This window comes from Myotis nattereri (genome assembly GCF_964212035.1).
Source record: "Myotis nattereri genome assembly, chromosome: 2".
In the NCBI taxonomy this organism is placed as follows: Eukaryota; Metazoa; Chordata; class Mammalia; order Chiroptera; family Vespertilionidae; genus Myotis; species Myotis nattereri.
Genome location: NC_138076.1, coordinates 153,927,237 through 153,945,429, shown reverse-complemented (window position 1 = coordinate 153,945,429; position 18,193 = coordinate 153,927,237). Strand labels below are relative to the sequence as shown.

General features: G+C 47.7%; 1 protein-coding gene across 1 annotated transcript in view; it reads left to right on the top strand.

Moving 5' to 3' along the window:
• Window positions 1-11,749, top strand: part of RASSF3 (Ras association domain family member 3) — a 77,532-nt gene extending 65,783 nt beyond the window's left edge. Inside the window, exons 2-5 of the mRNA XM_081084076.1 lie at window positions 1,478-1,585; window positions 4,207-4,444; window positions 6,394-6,503; window positions 9,150-11,749. Of these exons, the coding sequence (XP_080940202.1) occupies window positions 1,478-1,585; window positions 4,207-4,444; window positions 6,394-6,503; window positions 9,150-9,299 (606 nt within the window). The 3' untranslated portion in view covers window positions 9,300-11,749. The remainder of the gene's footprint in view (window positions 1-1,477; window positions 1,586-4,206; window positions 4,445-6,393; window positions 6,504-9,149) is intronic.
• Window positions 11,750-18,193: the final 6,444 nt, after the last annotated feature.

Here is an 18,193-nt window from a genome sequence, read left to right as displayed (position 1 = left end):
TGTGTGGAACTCTAGCTCCCAGGGAGCGGTGGGACAAGTGCCTGCTAGGGTCGTCTCCAGCGTGAGGACGGTATGGTGGATTCGGCTGGGACAGCGGCCCCTCTTCAAAGGTTTAATTGGGGGGATAAATCATTCGATTTTAAGTGCTCTTCCTCTTTTTGTCTGGGAGATTGCTAGGTCCCTTCATCTTGTCTGAGTTGCTACTCTGGTTCGGATGTGATTATGCAGCCTTTAAGTTTTCAAGCACCCACGTGGGAACTGTGGGCACCTGTTCGGGCCGTGGAAACAGCACAGAGGACCTGGATTAAAATTGAGCATGGTCTCTTAACTAGTTGGGTTACCCCAGACAAGCCACCTGACTTCTGTGAGTCTCAGTGTCCCGTCTGTAACGCGGGGGTGCTAATTAGTTCTTTGTCCGGAGGATCAAATGAGGACGCCCTGTGGAAGTACCTAGTGTTTCAGTAAACGTTTGGAGTTACTCTGGGATCTGGGATCCGGCTTCAGATAAGTCCCATCACTTCCACAGAACAGTTAAGTTCCCATTGGCAGGCTAATTTGCTTCTTAGAACTTGATCTCCTCCGGAAACTGCAGTAATAACACCTACCTGGCTAACTTGTTGGGAAAGTAGAATAATGACACCTACGTGGTTAAATAATAACACCTACGTGGTTAATTAAACAAGTCAGAGGCCCGATATACCTGCTTCAAGGCGTCACAGGAGCTTGGCCAACTGCGACCACATGGAAGCCTTTGCGTGGTCGTACTAGTACCTGGCTGAGCTCTTGGAGACAATAAACGACGAGTGAATTCTTCAGCAGGGATAAGAGTATTTAACTGGTATTGTCCCTGCAGAGAGTGAGTGGGGAGGTAAGGGTAGGGGATGAGAGTGGGTGGGTAGGGGAAGTCTGGCTACTTGTATCTTGACATAAGGATTTGTTTGGAAAATAAATTTCCTTCTGGTAATTGTATATAATGTGACAGGTTGGTGATTAATGCCAACTTTTATTAACTATTGTACAATATTGTAAAGCTGTAAGATCATAAAGGTCATAAAACTTGCTAAAGAGAAGATTTTGATATGTCCTTAAATAGTGTTTAAAATTGAAATAGGCAATCTAGCAGGTACTTTTAGGGAATGGTGTTTTTGCAGAAGGGAAAATTAGCAAAGACAGTTTTGCAAAAACAATATTTAATGAAGTGTTGCTTTTAGCTGCTGACAAATTAGTTTTTGATATATCCCTCAGGAAGACTGAAGGAATGAGAACCATGGTTGGTGGGTGAGAGTTTGAAAGTGAGAGGGGGAGAAAGTGTGTGTGTGTGTGTGTGTGTGTGTGTGTGTGAGAGAGAGAGAGAGAGAGAGTTTCAAGGTAAAGTGCCCCACAGTTGGTCATAATGGTCTCATGTGTCAAGAATTCTGACTTATCTGCATTTTTTTCTCTGATTGCTCATGTGTGGCATGGCTTGTTTTTCTTCTAGGATGTGGAGAAAGAGAAGGAAACCCACAATTACCTCAGCAAAGAGGAAATCCAAGAGAAAATTCATAAATACAATTTAGCAGTCACAGACAAGTTGAAGATGACTTTGGTAAGCACCCCTGATATACTTTAGGTTGACAGAGGTAAAAAACAAGTATGAGTTGTTGCTGTTACAATCCATCTGTATGTTTTAAAGCAGTGGTTCTCAACCTTCCTAATGCCGCAACCCTTTAATACAGTTCCTCATGTTGTGGTGACTCCCAATTTCATTGTTACAAATTGAACATAATTAAAGCATAGTGATTAATCACATAAACAATATGTAATTATATATGTGTTTTCTGATGGTCTTAGGCGACCCCTGTGAAAGGGTCGTTCGACCCCCAAAGGGGTCGAGACCCACAGGTTGAGAACCGCTGTTTTAAAGTCTCGGAGTCACAGTTGCAGAAGGTTAATGGCCCAGGTATGTAGAACAGGAAAATGTTTCCGCGTCTTTCAAATTATTTTGAAGTAGCTTTATCTCAAAATCAGTTAAATGAAGTTAAATTTTATTTTAAAAGATTTTGTGCCCTCCAAAGGACTTATAGCAGTGAGTGTAATCTTTGCCTGTTTAACATACAGGCGGTAACTCAGGTTCTAATGAGGCCCTACATACGTTTATCTTGTGTAAATAAATTTGGAAGTTTCAGGGAAAGGGTTTGTGCCAATGGACTGGAATCTCATTGAGCTCAGACTTTTCACAGCTGGTTGTCAAGGATAAGATGAGGTATGTAGTATCCGCTCCCTGTGTGTTGTCGATTCAAGCTTCTGCAACAGTGTGCCCTCACTCGGTGGAGCTCGGAGGGCAGCACAGGGCCTGGAGAGGAAAGGAGCGCTGACTACCAAGCTGGAGTATTCCTGCTCCTTTAACTTGGACTGGCATCTATTCCCCTCCCCCCCCCCCCCCCCCACACACACACACACTTGGGGACTTTCCTCGTGGCACCTGCCACCCCTTGGTGCCAGTTTCCAGGGCCCTTGGACCCCTGCCTCTCAGTCTATTGGCTGAGCTGACAAGAGTTCAGCAAAGGACAGGGTGACCTGTTTAGAACAGGCCCTGCTGAGTTCTGTGACCCCAGGGGAGGAGCTTTTAAATATAAACCCTTGTGATAAAAGATCCCTCCCTAGTGGGACTCTGCCAAAAAGGAGAGAGGGGCAGATGGACTCAAGGCTACTCTTCCTCACTCCCACAGTGATGTTCTCCTTTTTCAAACAGTTTTCATCCAAGCAGAGAAATTCCACCCCCACCTTCTGTGGAGTTTAATTAAAACATGCAAATTCCCATGTTTCAAGATGAAAATTTTGAGTGTTGTATACTACTTTCCATAAGACTGAACAAGTGAATTAGTATTGTAAAGTGATCCTGTGGAAAGGAAGGAAAATAATCCTATATAATAAAACCCTAATATGCAAATTGACCAAATGGTGGAACGACTCGTCGCTATGATGCACACTGACCACCAGGGGACAGACGCTCAACACAGGAGCTGCCCCCTGGTGGTCAGTGCGCTCCCACAAGGGGGAGCATCACTCAGCCAGAAGCTGGGCTCATGGCTGGTGAGTGCAGTGGCTATGGCGGGAGCCTCTCCCACCTCCACTGCAGGCCAGGCTGAGGGAACCTCTCCTCCTCCCCCCCCCCCCCCCAAGTGCATGAATGTCGTGCACCAGACCTCCAGTGGGCCAAAAAGGAGTTTTTTAATGTCCTACTTTAACTGTGTCATTTATACGTAACACCTGATAATTTATTTAAATAAAACATTACAATAAGTTTTCTTTTTTTTAAATATGCTGAATGTAAAATAGAAAGTGAAAACAAGACCGTTATTACCATTTTTGGCAATTAAAAAATAGTAGTTCTACCATAAGTTAAGATAGGTGCTAAAACTCCTATCAAATTATGTATATTAAACATATGCAGGTTTTTTTTGTATAAAAGTTATAACCTCACTAAAGCTAGTAAAAATATATGTATATATAGAAGGAGACATAAATACCATGTTAAATAAAAAAAAAAAAAAGACAAGTGCTTACATTATATCTGTAGTTCACACTATAGCTTGGATTTATTTTAAAAATACTGTTGCTTGAGGTGCCTGAAGCCCATCGCATACCCTGTGCTCCACGGGATGTACTTGTGTAAGAGTTTCAGTGAAATTGCTAACCTAGTACATGTCTGACAGCCAGGAGGATGGAGAAGAGCTTGTTTCCTTACTGCCTGCTCCTTGTCGACTTAGGTGTTTCAAAGCCCTGCTTGTGACCTTCCTTTTCTGTGTAATAGCTGGTCATCGGTTACAGACGTCGCTCCTTCGTGCGTTAGCCCCTAGACCTGTGCCCCGGGCCTTACGGAGCCCTGTGGTTTGGCCAGCATCCGCTCCAGGGGCTGCACCCTCGCCGGGGGCCCCGTGCAGCTTCAGAGGCGCGGGTCTGGGCTTCAGTCGGCACTGTCAGGAGGCGTCTCCTGTCGCCACATCTGCCCTGCAGACCTTGCCTCTGGAAGCACTTAGCTGGGGTTGTGCCCTCCCCCAGGGGTCATGCACACAGGAGTGATCTGTAGCGAAGTCTGGCCACAGAGCTGCACGCAGCAAGAACAAGGGCAGGAGTGTTGCGCCTTCCTTGTTTTGTTTGGATCCGACCCTTCCCTCAAGTGCCGCCATCCACGCAGCTAAGAGTGCGCTTTTCTTCCCGCTTCAGAATCCGAATGGGACTTACACTGGCTTCATCAAGGTGCAGATGGAGCTCTGCAAGCCCCCGCAGGCGTCTCCGAGCGCCGGAAGGCCCGCTCCCGGCAACGGCGGCTGCATGAACACTCTTCACATCAGCAGCACCAACACCGTGGGGGAAGTGATCGAGGCCCTGCTCAAAAAGTTCCTCGTGACCGAGAGCCCTGCCAAGTTTGCACTTTATAAGCGTTGTTACCGGGAAGATCAAGGTACATGGCCACGCGTAGGATGAACATGGTCTCTGCTTTTATTTATGTCTCCTGTGCTGATTGGCAGAAGGAGGGCTGGTGGGTGTGGCTGTCAGTTGCGTCAGAGCCGGGCAGGTTCTGGAGGACGGTGGTCACGGCCTGGGCTTATGCTTGCTGGCTGTCCGTAGTTTTGAGCTGGACAGTGTGCACCTCAAGAGCTCAGGCATCACGTGTGATGAGCATTCATGTGCAGGGAGATGGCTTTGATTTTCTTTGGTAACTTTGATTTTAATGCTCTTTAGGACAAAAAGCATGCCCCGTGCTTGAAGTCTGCAGTAGCACATCCCACGTGAGATGCGCAGCTGAACGGGGAGTGGCCTGGTGGACTTGTGTTCTGAGACCCTGAGGCTGGGGTGGCCCGTGTGTCTGACGGCACATCCAGACTCGTGTATGGCCAGCCGAGCTCTTCTTTCCCTGGCTTGCCTCTCTAGACATTACACTGGGGCATTTTGGCACCCAGTCCCCCAGAGGCACTTACAATCTGAACTTAATACCCACATTCAGTGGATAGAAGGAGAATATTAAATTTCTGTGTGAAATGGAATAAGATATTCCAGGTCAGGTTCTCGGGCAGAAATTGATACCAGTCGTGGACAACAGTGATTGAGTGATTGACTTAAGTAATTAATTTGAAAATGGTGTCTGAGAACTCAGCTACTTATTCATTTTTATTTAAAAGACTTTTAATATATATTTTTATTGATTTCAGAGAGGAAGGGAGAGGAAGAGAGAGAGATAGAAACATCATTGATGAGAGAGAATTACCGATCACCTGCCTCCTACACACCCCACACTGGGGATTGGGCCCACAACCCGGGCATGTGCCCTGACTGGGAATCAAACCGTGACCTCCTGGTTCAGAGGTCACTGCTCAACTACTGAGCCATGCCAGTTAGGCAGAACTCAACTATTTATGTTCTCTAGTTTTTCTGGGGAAAAGCCTAAAGCAGCTCTAGAAAAAGATGATACTAACACGATAGGAATGCCCTCAGTTGGATGAGGATGGAACCCGGCTAGTTGCTGAGTGTGTGCACATTTTTGGAATACATGCCATGTATGGGCTGGGCCTGCAGAATACAGGTATGAATGGACTGAGGTTCCCATCCTCGAGGCCACAGGCTCAGTGAGGTATGTGGGGGGGGGGGGGGGAGGGGGGGGCAAGTTCACTTCTGTAGGGAAATGAGCACCTACAGTGCAGTTGTACCCGAAGAGCCAAAGGAATGTAGATAAGCTCAGATGGCATTTTTACCTTGCCAGCTTATTTGCTGGCTCACCTGGACTTCAGCTGTGCAGTCCTGTTGAGATATTACCTTCATGGCTGCAAATCTTTTAACATTACAGGCAATGCCAGTACTGTGTGTGTTGTGTGTGTGTGTGTGTGTGTGTGTGTGTGTGTGTGTGTGTGAGAGAGAGAGAGAGAGAGAGAGAGAGAGAGAGAGAGAGAGAGAAAAGGCATTTAGCTGTGCTTAAAGTCACCCGAGCTCATACTCCGACTGTTTGTGGTTGCAGATTAAATTAATCTGCAGAGAGATTTTCTGGAACTCTGACTTCATGTTCTTTGGATGGTATATGTTTATTGTTTTTAAAGGGGTTGCAGATCCTTTTTAAAGAAGTTTCTTATCTTGCTTTCTAAAGGGAGGAGCAGAATTAATTATTGGCCCATTTGGGGGAGGATTACCCATTTAAATTCATTCTTAAAAATTATTTCCTTTTTGATCAAGGCACAGTTTATATTGTGCAGCTACAAAGAAAATAGTGTAGCTTTCATCCCACTGTGGGCTATTGGTAATAGGATGAGGAGGATGTGACTTGGGGCTGTTGCCTGACCTGGGGGAGGGCTGGGGAGGGTGTGTGTGGCCCAGGGGATGATGCAGTGCTCAGTTGTGACTTGCTCCTGTTTCCTCACCCAGTCTACGCCTGCAAACTCTCAGACCGGGAGCATCCACTGTACCTGCGCTTGGCAGCAGGGCCCAGAACAGACACACTTAGTTTTGTTCTCCGTGAACATGAAATTGGAGAGGTAAGTACATTACTGCTTTAAACGGTACACACCAGCTGGTCCTGTTTTATTGCTCTAGTCTAGTGGGTTTCCCATTGGAAGAGGGAGGGGTGTCCTGCGGAGGGCAGCTTCCTGTGTGTTTTTGAATCGTTAGAAATGAACCCAAAGTTAGTCTACACTATACTCTTTACAACACTCGTTATATTGGCCTGTAGTTTTCAGAGGTGGAGGAAATAAAGTTTTAACTTGATCCCCACCCGAAGAGTCATTCTCACCCCCTCCACCTCTGAATTCCTCTAATCCAGCTCAACTTTGAAAGTTGACACTCTCCATATGTTCGCTACTAACAAAGTCTCCAGGCTAATTCACTCCAAAGGGAATTCAATCTCTTTACCAGGAAAGACATTTAACTTTGTAGAATCTTTTTTTCCCCTTGGCCCAGATGATGAAGAAATTATGTTTATGTATGTACCATCATTTGCCATTTTCTCTCCAGGGAGGATTGTATTTAGGCCAGTCAGTTGAAGGAGAAAGCACTTTGAACTGTCCTTCTAGATCAGGTGTCACCTTTAAAAGGACACTTGAGCAAGTCTCTCAGGCTCTGGGTCCCAGTCTTTTGTCGGCAACAGGAAATGGTATGACCTGTCCAATTAGTGATGCAGCGAGAATGGGGTTTCTGGGTTAAAAAGTTAGGGAACCAGGACTCTACCTCTGCTAGATTAGGAGCACGACCTTGGATAAGTCTGATCTTTTCAGTTCTCAGTTTTAACATCTGAGAAGTGGGACTAAGGACTTTAAAAGGTGGTTTTAAGTTGCAAATTAGAAACGTATGTAAATATGCTTTGTAAATAGTATGTTTATGTCCATGTGAATTGGAACTTATTTTGCACTTTTGAAGTCTCTTTTGATTCTGATGTTCTGAAGTTTTAAACTTCGCTGTCATTCTGGGGAGAAAACGGTGCGGCTTTGGTTTGACACGTGGCAGCGTGTCCTCGGTGAGCGGACATGTCAGCCTCGTCTTGCTGGTGTCTTATTTTCCTGGCTATTGGCCTTGACATACTGCACATAGTGGTGCAATTAGAGCCACATTTATTGGCGGGGAGGGAGTTATGGTTTTGAAATTTACATTGTTTTAACGCTCTCAATTGCTTTATTAGACTTCTGAATGGTGTTCTTATTTCAGTGTTTTAAGGTTAGCTGAACTGAGGGAAGAAATCGATAGCTGTCAGGAAGAGGGAGGAGCTTATTTTATTTTGGAGAACATGCGGGAAAAGTAAAATGTTAATTTTTAAAACTTAACAGAATATTCTAGTGTAGAAAGTTTTACTCTCCTGTTCCATGTTTCTCATTTTCTTTAATAATGATCTCCATCTCCGGGACCTTCTGTCATGGAGCCACTGGGTGGTTTCACTTTGTCCCCCTCTGTTCACTGTATTGGATTCTCTCCAGGCTTTTCCCTGCCCCACACCCCTGGGAATTCTCATCGGAGTTGTTCCTGGCCGTGGCAGAGATCACAGTCAGGACCCAGGGCCCCCTTTTGGGAGGGGAGGATGTCCGGTTTGAAAAGTCCTCTCAGGTGATGCCAGATACCCTTCTTGATATTTACTGTTCTACTGAAAAAATAAAAAACAGCCCCACAAACACTTATTTTGTGCCTTCTAAGTACCCAGTGCTTTTAGGGAAACAGAACGCAGAGCCTCGAGGGCAAGAGACAAAGCCCAAATAGTGAGAAGTATGACAACTTAGTGTAGGTGAGAGGAATACTCAGCAAATGATTATAATAATTTTTATATCTTTTTTGATCAGGGTTACCAGTGCTCAGTAAGAGCTTTCTAATAGACTTAGTCCTGGGTGGAAAGGGAGGGAGGAAATCATGGAAGGCTTCTTAGAGAAAGTGGCATTTAAGCCGAGACTCTATGGTTGAGTAGGAGTTCGCCAGGCAAAGTGGAGGAAGGGAAAACATGTGCCAAGCCACTTGGGGTAGTAAGTGAGGGGGACAGTATGAGAGAGGTTAGGGTCTTTCACACTGAGCGGAAGCAACCGAGGGGAGCCATTGAGTGATTCCCAGGAGGGAATGATTTCCATTGAATGTTTGTGGGCCATGGTTGACTGGGGTAACTGAAGCCATGGACAGGCATCGCGGATAGGGGCGGGACCTCTGCGCTCAGGCTGGCTATTTGGGGAGCAGGTTGGCGAGCCAGGAGTGGAGTGAGGAGGCCAGGGAAGGAGATGACGGTGGCCGGCACAAGGGGCGGTTGAGATGGAGAAAGCACGCAGATGGGAGGACTGTTTGGGAAATGATCACATTGACTGGGGCGGGAGAGAAAGAAGACAGTGGCAGCGATGGCTCCAAGGAGAGGGCAGGATGGAGGGCGTGTGGAGTTGTTGCTATGCTCCGGGGATCAGGCCAGGAGGGAACGTGTCTAATGGATGTGGGGCCGTGCAGGTCCCGGCCTTAGGGGAGACCATGTGGGCCATCGGAGCAGCCAGGGTGGGGTGGGCTGGCAAGGCTGGTCACGAGTGAGGCTCTTGGGAACCGAGGCACTGGAGGCACGGGCTGTGACTGCGCAGGCGGGAGGCCCGCCACACCTTGGGGCGCTCACGGACAGCATCCTTGGTTCTGACAGATGAAACACCTGGCATTTTTCGTTTTTGCTTCTCTCCCAGTGGGAAGCCTTCAGCCTCCCAGAACTGCAGAACTTCTTGCGTATCTTGGACAAGGAAGAGGATGAGCAGCTGTATAACCTGAAGAGGCGCTACACGGCCTACAGACAGAAGCTGGAGGCGGCCCTCAGCGAGGTGTGGAAACCCGGTTAAAGGCCGGCTCCCGGAGGCTCAGGGCGCGCAGGGACTGCGGACAAACCAGCAGCGAGTCTCTTCTCGGAGGGCTGTTTCCTGGCCCTGTGATGCGAGGGTCTTCCCCCTTTTATCTCTAGAGCTAGCTCTCCAAACCCGGGCCGCAGCCCCTGCGCCTGGCGACCTCTGTCCGGGATCCCACGAGCTTGCCTGTTACAGCTGCGTGTCCCTCCCGCGAGCTGGGCCACGCGATGCTCGGAAGCATGGACTCTGGGTTTTGTTTTCTCGTCTTTGTTATTTTAATTATTTGATGATGATGTTAAGCTTAAGGATGTGCAAATGATTTTTAAAAGCTTAACAAGGAATCTTATCTGAATACTTGTCCTATGTTGAAACTACCTGTTTTTTTGTTTTGTTTTGTTTTCAGTATCAGAGGGAACATCCATGTGAATGAAAGGCACAGGAAGCTGGGAACTCTGAGGAATTTGGGAGGGACTTTGGAGGAGCTTGACATTTCAGGAAAGTAAAGAGCAAGTTGGGAAGAAGGCTTGAGTGGAGTTGGAGGAGCTCTGAGTGAGGGTGGTTTGGGTGATGAGTTGATGGAGGAGAGAGAAAGGGTGTATTTGTTTGTCAAGGAGTTAAAAGCATTCAGTTTTGAGGTGTTAGGCCCACTGTAGCACTGCTTGGTTTCTTAGTGAATAAAATATGGAAACAGCACCAAAGAAAGTAGGAGCTAGACTAGACCAAAGAGGGGGTGGTGACTGAGGCCGACCGGAACGCTGTGGCAAGCCGGCAGGTCCAGAGCCGGGAGGGGAGCCTGCCTTCCGGGTCCTGCCTTCCCAGGTTCTGCCTTTTCAGGTGGAAGGTGCAGCTTCCCCGGGCAGGTGGAGCAGGGACTGTGTGTAACTCCTGCTCAGTTATTGCTTTTCCCTGAGGTTGTTTTCAAAGCTGAAAAGGAGTCTGGGTAGGGCCCGTTTCTCCCGATGGTTGGCTGGGAGATTTGTTCAGGAAAGAGCTCACTGCACACTGTGTGACAGTCACTCCTCCGTTTCCCTTTCCCTTCCCCTCCCCATCTTCTCCCTCCTTCCCTTTCCCTTCTCCCTTCCTCTTACCAATGGAAGTCCGCTCTGTGTAGTGGAGAACAGGGCTATGGATGACAGACCCAATACTACCAGAACCTCGGTTCCGAGGAGGCCTTCACTGAGGAGGACGACAGCAAGAAGGGGAAGGGCCCTCCCCTGGCACCACAGAGGGGCAATTTATGGAAACATTTTAACAAAAGTGCATGTTCCTTCCGACCAAAGAAATGCATGTGCAATAGAAGCCTTCCTTAAAGCAAGTTAAATAACCTCATTTTATGCAGCAATTAATCTGAAAACAATGGGAAAGGTGTACTGTGGTTCTAGAGAGGGATTTACAGTCTATTTTTTTTGTCTAGATATTTTTTGTTTTTATAAATTCCCAAGGAATTGTTAACGCTTTGGTGACACCTACTGGATTCTTTGTGAAATTCCAGGGTGCTTCAGCTTTTTGCCTTCTCCGTGAACTGTGCCTTTTAATGCATTTGTTTCCCTCCCGGGGGCTCTTCTGCCTGTCAGAGAGCTCCCTCTCGGAGGCAGATGAAGTGCTGGCGATGCTGTGCCACATGTTACTGAGACAATCGTATCTTCGTAAGCTTTTCGAGGAAAGATGGGAAAAAAAAGTAGAGCTAGCTATAAAATATGTATGGCACATCTTGTTTAATTTTGCATGTGACTTCTTTTTAGTGCATTGATGAGGTTTTAGTGTCATTGTCACCCAACACTTTATTGTTCAGGGAATGCCTTCACGGTTTTTATACTGGTTTTACTATTCAGACTGTGGCTTGGGTTTGAGTATAGTGTTATCAACCACCTGCTCTTTTCTCTACCCATCCCAGTAAGCTTATATTTTGTGAAGCATTTGTTTCTCAGATTAAGACACTGTTAGAACCTAATGTAGTAGCTGATGGGTATCTGTGAATTTTTTTTTTTTTTTTACTTGAAGTAGATTGTCTAAAATAGGCACCCTCACCTGTATCATCCAGACCCTGTTTATTGTCGTGTGCACTACAAGTTGCAATTAGGAAAATTCTTACTGTCCTTGAAGATCGATGCTCTCTCCAAGACACTGGTTACTGCAGCGAGGTTAATGTGTAAAAGAAGGGCCAGTAAGGCCACTGATTTTTAAAAATCATTGTGCAAATTCTTATGTTAAATTATCTAAGCTTTGCTGTAATACTGTTTTCTCTTCACTATGTGATGGTACAGGAATGATGTCAAATGAAGGGGGGAAATATTGCAGGGGAGCATTTTAAATTGCAGACGTAAAAAGTTATAATATTTATAATTTTGAGGAGTGTAAGTTTATTTTTATAGGGAACATTTTTCTTCCCTAAATTGTTTTTGGAATGGCAATTTGTTTCCATTATTAAAAGTTGATGTTGTCAGTTGACGTTTGTGTGTTTTTACTTATGGTACTGCACCAGGAGCAAGAAGGTCACAGGAGTGGGAGAAACGTCTTTCGCATATACATGGGGACACATGCTAGAGGGTGACAGTTTTTACTAGGTTTGAGTGGGGCATATCTGTTCTCTCAAATGCCATTTTTCTTTTGTCTTATTGGGGAAAATAACCCTAGCTGAGTGTCTGCCCTTATAATACACTAGTGGCCCGGTGCACAAAATTCATGCACGGGGGAGGGGGTGTTCCTCAGCCCAGCCTGCACCCTCTCCAATCTGGGACCCCTCGAAGGATGTCCTACTGCCAGTTTACAGAGATCGGGCCTAAACTGGCAGTCAGACATCCCTCTCACAATCCGGGACTGCTGGCTCCTAACTGCTCACTTGCCTGATTGCCCCTAACCACTCTGCCTGCCGGCCTGCTTGCCCCCAACTGCCCTCTGCTGCCGGCCTGCTTGCCCCCAAATGCCCCCCCCCGCCCCCCCCGCCAGCCTGATCACCCCAAACTGCCCCCCCTGCTGGCCTGCTCGCCCCCAACTGTCCCCCTGCTGGCCTGCTCACTCCAAACTGCCCTCCTCCGCTGTCCTGATCACCTCCAACTGACCCCCACTGACGGCCTGCTTACCCCCAACGGCCCTGCCCCCCACCAGCCTGATCACCCACAACTGCCCTCCCCTCTTGGCCTCTAACCGCCTCTACCTCGGCCCCGCCACCATGGCTTTGTCCAGAAGAACATCTGGAAGGTCTCCCAGTGTAATTAGCATATTACCCTTTTATTAGTATAGATAGAGGCCTGGTGCACGGGTGGGGGCTGGTTAGTTTGCCCTGAAGGGTGTCCTGGATCAGGGTGGAGGTTCCCTTGGGGCATGGGGTGGCCTGGGCGAGGGGCCTGTGGTGGTTTGCAGGCTGGCCACGCCCCCATGGGGTGAGGGTCCCTGGTGGGGGGGCGTGGCCAGCCTGGGTGAGGGGCTGAGGGCTGTTTTCAAGCTGTCCACACCCCCTTCAGAGTGGGGGGTCCCTGCTGGGGTGCCTGGCCAGCCTGGGTGAAGGGCTGATGGCTGTTTGCAGGCTGGTCAAGCCCCCTAGCAGGGACCTTCACCCCATGAGGGTGTGGCCAGCCTAGGTGAGGGGCTGAGGGCTGTTTTCAAACTGGCCACACCCCCTTCAGGATGGGGGGTCCCGCTGGGGTGCCTGGCCAGCCTTGGTGAGGGGCTGATGGCTGTCTGCAGGCTGGCCACACCCCCTTCAGGGTGGGAGTCCCCGCTGGGGTGCCTAGCCAGCCTGGGTGAGGGGCTGATGGCTGTTTGCAGGCTGGCCATGGCACTGGGCAACCCAGGCTCCCAGCCCCTCCTTGAGCGGAGGCCACAGCAGCTGAAAGCAGGTATCTGGGATTTATTTGTCTTCTATAATTGAAACTTTGTAACTTTGAGCGGAGCCCACAGCAGGCCAGGGCAGGAGGGAAGCTTGGCTTCCCCTATCACCAGGGGCAACCCGAGCCTTCTGCTTGCTCCAGCTCCGTGGCCACCGCCATCTTGGTCGGGTTTATTTGCATACTTGATCCTGATCGGCTGGTGGGCATAGCTTGTGAGTGTAGTGGAGGTATGGTCAATTTGCATGTTTCTCTTTTATTAGATAAGATTACTAAAGCAGTTATTTTAATTGTGAGATAGGCATGCATGCAAAGTGTATAAAGCATGGGAACAGTTTAGAGAATTATTATAAAGTGGGACACCCTGTGGCTACTACCAACATAGAACATTGTAGGTTCTTTAGATATCTTCTCCCTCTACGTACCCCCCACGCCCCCCCCATTCTTACCCCGGAGGCCTCCCATCCTTGAAACAGACCACTTTCAACATAAAAACATTTGAATTTTGGTCAACATGACTTTCTCACATGGGTGGGGAGTGATTGGTGGTCAGCAGTGGTGACTGGCTGGTTTTAACCCCCCACCCACTCCCCACCCTGTGCACCACTGTCTCCTGATCTTAGACCTCCAAGCTGGCTGCAGATCAGTATTCTTCCTACTGCACTGCCCCCTAGTGGCACTGATGACATAGCAAGGCTACACTGGTTGAGGGGGTAACATTTCAAGAGCTAGAGCTGCTTCACAAGTGAGAATATAATAGAAAATGATGGCTCCACACAGGGTTCCTTTTTCACTGAACTATCCTTAGGAATCTAATTTGGGATTTCAGCCTTGGTTATTATCCAAGGTGCAGGGAGATGTTTTGAAATTTTTATTCCTTAAAGGGAATTAGTCTCCTGCCCGAGGCTTCTCTTCCGAATGTGTCACTGGTTACAAAATCAGTTCTCAAGAATTACATGCTGCGTTTGGGACTCTGTCAGATGATCCCAATTAGGGGTTCTGTGTTTTTGAAAGAGGAGGGAAATTCTCTGTAGGATAAACAAAGTGCTGAACGTGTGCCAGGCACTATTCCAAAAAGCTTAATGCATATTAACCCATTCCCATTTTGCAGGTGAGGAAACAGGTGCGTCGAGGTCCAGCAGCTTGCCTGTGGCCCCCAGTGAGAGGCAGGGCCGCGTCCTGGCAGCCGAGCTGCTCGGCCTCTCCATCCTCTTCCTGTGAGCACATTCCAGTTGTTCCATTACGCCGCTTGCTCGAAGCCTTCTTGGTGGCCGCTCATGGGCAGAGTATCTGACCGCACTTCCGGGGAGTCTGAGAGGTGAAAGCACAGCCTTGGTATCGGTGCTTTCTTGTCCCTCTGTGCTCCTTTAGCATCCGTGTGAGTGATTGTACTAAGTGACAGAGGGTGAAACACCTGCTGTGTTTTCCTCTGCAGGTGCTGTTGTAGAGGAGAACCTGGCAGGGCAGGTAACAGAGCCGTGTTCTTACTGCAACCAGCCAGACAGCCTCCTGGACCCACCAGGAGAACGCTTCAGAGTCGAGTTCCGGAGGATCCCCCAAACACTTGCAAAGCTGGAGTTTTACTCCCCATCAGGGATGCTCCTCTTCAAAGGAGCGTGGGAAACTAGGCACCGAAAGAGTATCCTTGTCTCGTGTGAATCACTACTTGCTTAATTAACACGTTGTGGAGCAGTAGTTTTATTGCTAGCTTTACCCACTGGCCAGATAAGGTCCTATTGAACAAGTACAAAAAATGTTTTACATAAATGTTAAAGGCCCGCTTTAAAATTAAATACCCATGACATTTTGAAGTTATTTATTACATGTTCTTACAAGCTACTATCTTTTTAAAGTATGATACTTTGTAAAACACTGTGTAACATGAAGCGAGAATTCTCGTGATCCGTCTGCAACGTGTTAAGTGTGCACGAAAGCTTCGTGTAAGGAAGGATTGGGGGGATGGGACAGGAAGAGGGAAGTGGGCAGTGATTAAAACTGCAGAATTTTTGGTTTGGTTTTGTTTCTTAGTAGTATTGGTTTCATTTTGTTTTGTTTTTTTGGGGGAAATTTTCTACAAAGTGAGAAGAGCAGGGTCGAGGATACATCCTTTTGATCTTCAGTAATGGTACCAGGGCAGCTGTGGAAATCGAGCCTTCTGCAATGTCCAAGTTCAGTGCCTTTTTTCCAAATAAACTTTCTAGGGGAGTTGGCGTGTGCCGGGGAAGATAGCTGGCTGGCATTTCGGGGTGTGGATGAGGCCATGGACGGCTTCTGTCCCTCGTGCTCCCCTCTTCCAGTTTGCTTTTTAGAGTTTTGTCCTTTTGCAAGTAAAGTGGTTGATCCAATAGCTCTTGGGGAAAGTTGTTTGTTATGAAGCTGGTAGTCGCGAAAGAGCAGTGTTTAGGATCTGTTGAAAGAGATTGCAAGACCAAATGAGGTCCTTGCGTTGAATAATTTCCTTTAAAAAAGTTGTTAATTTGTGCAAGAGAGGTGAGTCCTGTATAGTCCTCATTTGGCCTGGCTTCTGAAAAGCTTGCCAGATGACACATGCTGCTGCCAACTCCTTGGTTCCCCCGAGCGCACAGGTTAGCTACCTGCAGTATAAAGCTTTAATGCATAGGATCCATAATATTCTAACATTGTTCAGTTGCTTTCATATTATTAGAGATGTAGTAGGGTTTATGCTTATTAAAATGAGATTTATTATTATGGTTCCTTCCTCACTCTTCCCCTCCCTCCCTCTCCTTACTCTTTTTATTTTCCTTTTCCCAGCCATCAAGCTTGGAACTAATTATAATCATATTTGAGAAATGAGTGTATCTGGTTTACTGTTAAATCTGTATTCTTATAACTATTTTTTTTAACCTTTCACTTTATATTAGTTTGTTCTGTTCATTGCACAAGAAGAAACTTGAGTAGAACACCAAGTGTTTTCATTTCTTTCATTTGACGAATCTTTATAAATCACCCTGAGGATGTTAGGTGCTGGGTAGATCTCTGAGAAAGGACATCATGACCCGTGTCCTCATGGGAACCAGGGTGCATGAATAATACAGACTGGAAAGTGTCATGAAGATCAAGTCAAGAGGCTTAGGAGCGTGTAGGAGGCTGGAGAAGGCTTCCTAGAAGTGATGTAGAGCTGAGATCTTAAGGATGAGGCGGACTACCAAGCAGAATTCATGAAATTTCCTACACGATGAAGCTGGATTCTGAGGTCTTTGGGCAGCACATTATGTGAGCGTCACCTGCTGCTTTGCTCCATTATGAGAAAAGAACTTTAACTGGGGCTAAATAATTCTCCCTAGGTCATGAGTTTGTTTTTGGCAAGAGCAGAGTTAAAACTTACAGTAGCAGTTGCTGTGGGTGAAATCCAACTTTTTTTCCTGTAAAGTGTTTGCTTACCTCCCAGGACTGATGTGAGGACCAATAAGATGGTGAATGTGAAGGTACTGTGTACCCCGGAAGCCCGATCAGTGCAAGGCGGTCTTATCTCCAAGCTTTTGTTCCTGCTGTGGTGTTAACGGCTGCTCTCCCCTTGGACCAAGGTGCTGACACTGACATTCATCAGGAAGCATCACTTAGGGTGCAGTTTCGAAGAGGGACATTTTCTAAGCAGAACACTCAAGATTCTAGGATGACTGAATATTCAGCACCTTCCCTTGTGCTCCCATAAATACAGCGGCAGAATGTGGTCTTTCTTCTCTGACAAGTGAGAGCCAGGTGCTCAGAGCAGCTGGGACTGAGGGATGCCCGTGCTGTCATTTCGCCGTGAGGAGAGCGATGCTGGAACATCCAGGACCGAGGGCTGTGCGCAGGTGCAGTCTGGGGGCCTTCTCCCTTGTGCCTGCTCAGTGCTGTTAGGCATGCATGTGCCTTCTCCCCCAGATCTCTGGACCATATTTCCAGCTCACTTTGTCTCTCTCCCAGCTGCAGGGCACATCTGTGTGGCCCCTGGAGACAGGAAGGGGCTCCTGAAGTCAGTGTTCACGCCTGGCTGAACTCTTAATGGGGCCCTCCATGGCATTGCAGGGAGAAGCAAGGGGCAGGAGGATCGAGGCCCCAGTTCTTGTCTGCCCTGCTGGGGGGGGGGCGGGGCACCCGTTGGCCCTGGGCTTCATTGTCTGGGGACATGTCCGTACAAGCAGAGCCCAAGGCTGAAGGCTACCCGTTAGACTCCGTCAGTAGTCACTCCTTCCAGGCCACTAAAGGAATGCAGGTCGCCAGGTTGATCTCAGACCTAATAAAGTTGCTGCCCTCCTACTCTGGGTGATCGGAGGCCAGGGGAAGAGAAGTGCATAAAGCAGGCTCTTTCTTAGGGATGTGAGCAGGAACAGAAGCTGTTGTGCTTCTGAGCTACTTTCCCAGCATTGGGACAAGGCCAGGGATTAGTGACGGATGACCTTGATTTGGACAACAGGTGCCTCAGAAACCCAGCCCGAACCCTGACGTGCTGCAGCTGCTAAGGGCTGCTCTGGCCTGTGCTCTGCTCCCCCGCACTGGCGTCTGTGAGTTATGGGGACCCCTGGAGCCTGGAAGAGAGTCCATTAAAATATCTTCTGGCCCTAACCGGTTTGGCTCAGCGGATAGAGCGACGGTCTGCGGACTGAAGGGTGCCAGGTTCGATTCCGGTCAAGGGCATGTACCTTGGTTGCAGGCACATCCCCAGTAGGAGGTGTGCAGGAGGCAGCTGATCGATGTTTCTCTCTCATTGATGTTTCTAACTCTCTATCCCTCTCCCTTCCTCTCTGTAAAAAAATCAATAAAATATATTTTAAAAAATCTATCTTCCGACATGTGCCGAGAACATTTTAACAACAGTTTCAACCAGGAAGCCTCTACTTGGTGTGAGCAACAATAGCTGGGAACCAGTGTTTGTTTACATTCCTCAAGCATGTAATGTACATGACTCTTCCTCCCCTTTGGGGATAAGTTGAGCCTTTACCACTAGACAGCTTTCCCTAGCCCAGGTACCTACAATTGGATAGGTTTTGACAAAAGGCTTGCTCCAGCTTTTCTTGGTAAAATAGCTTTGGTCATTATATTAGTCATGTAGTGCTGCGTAACAAA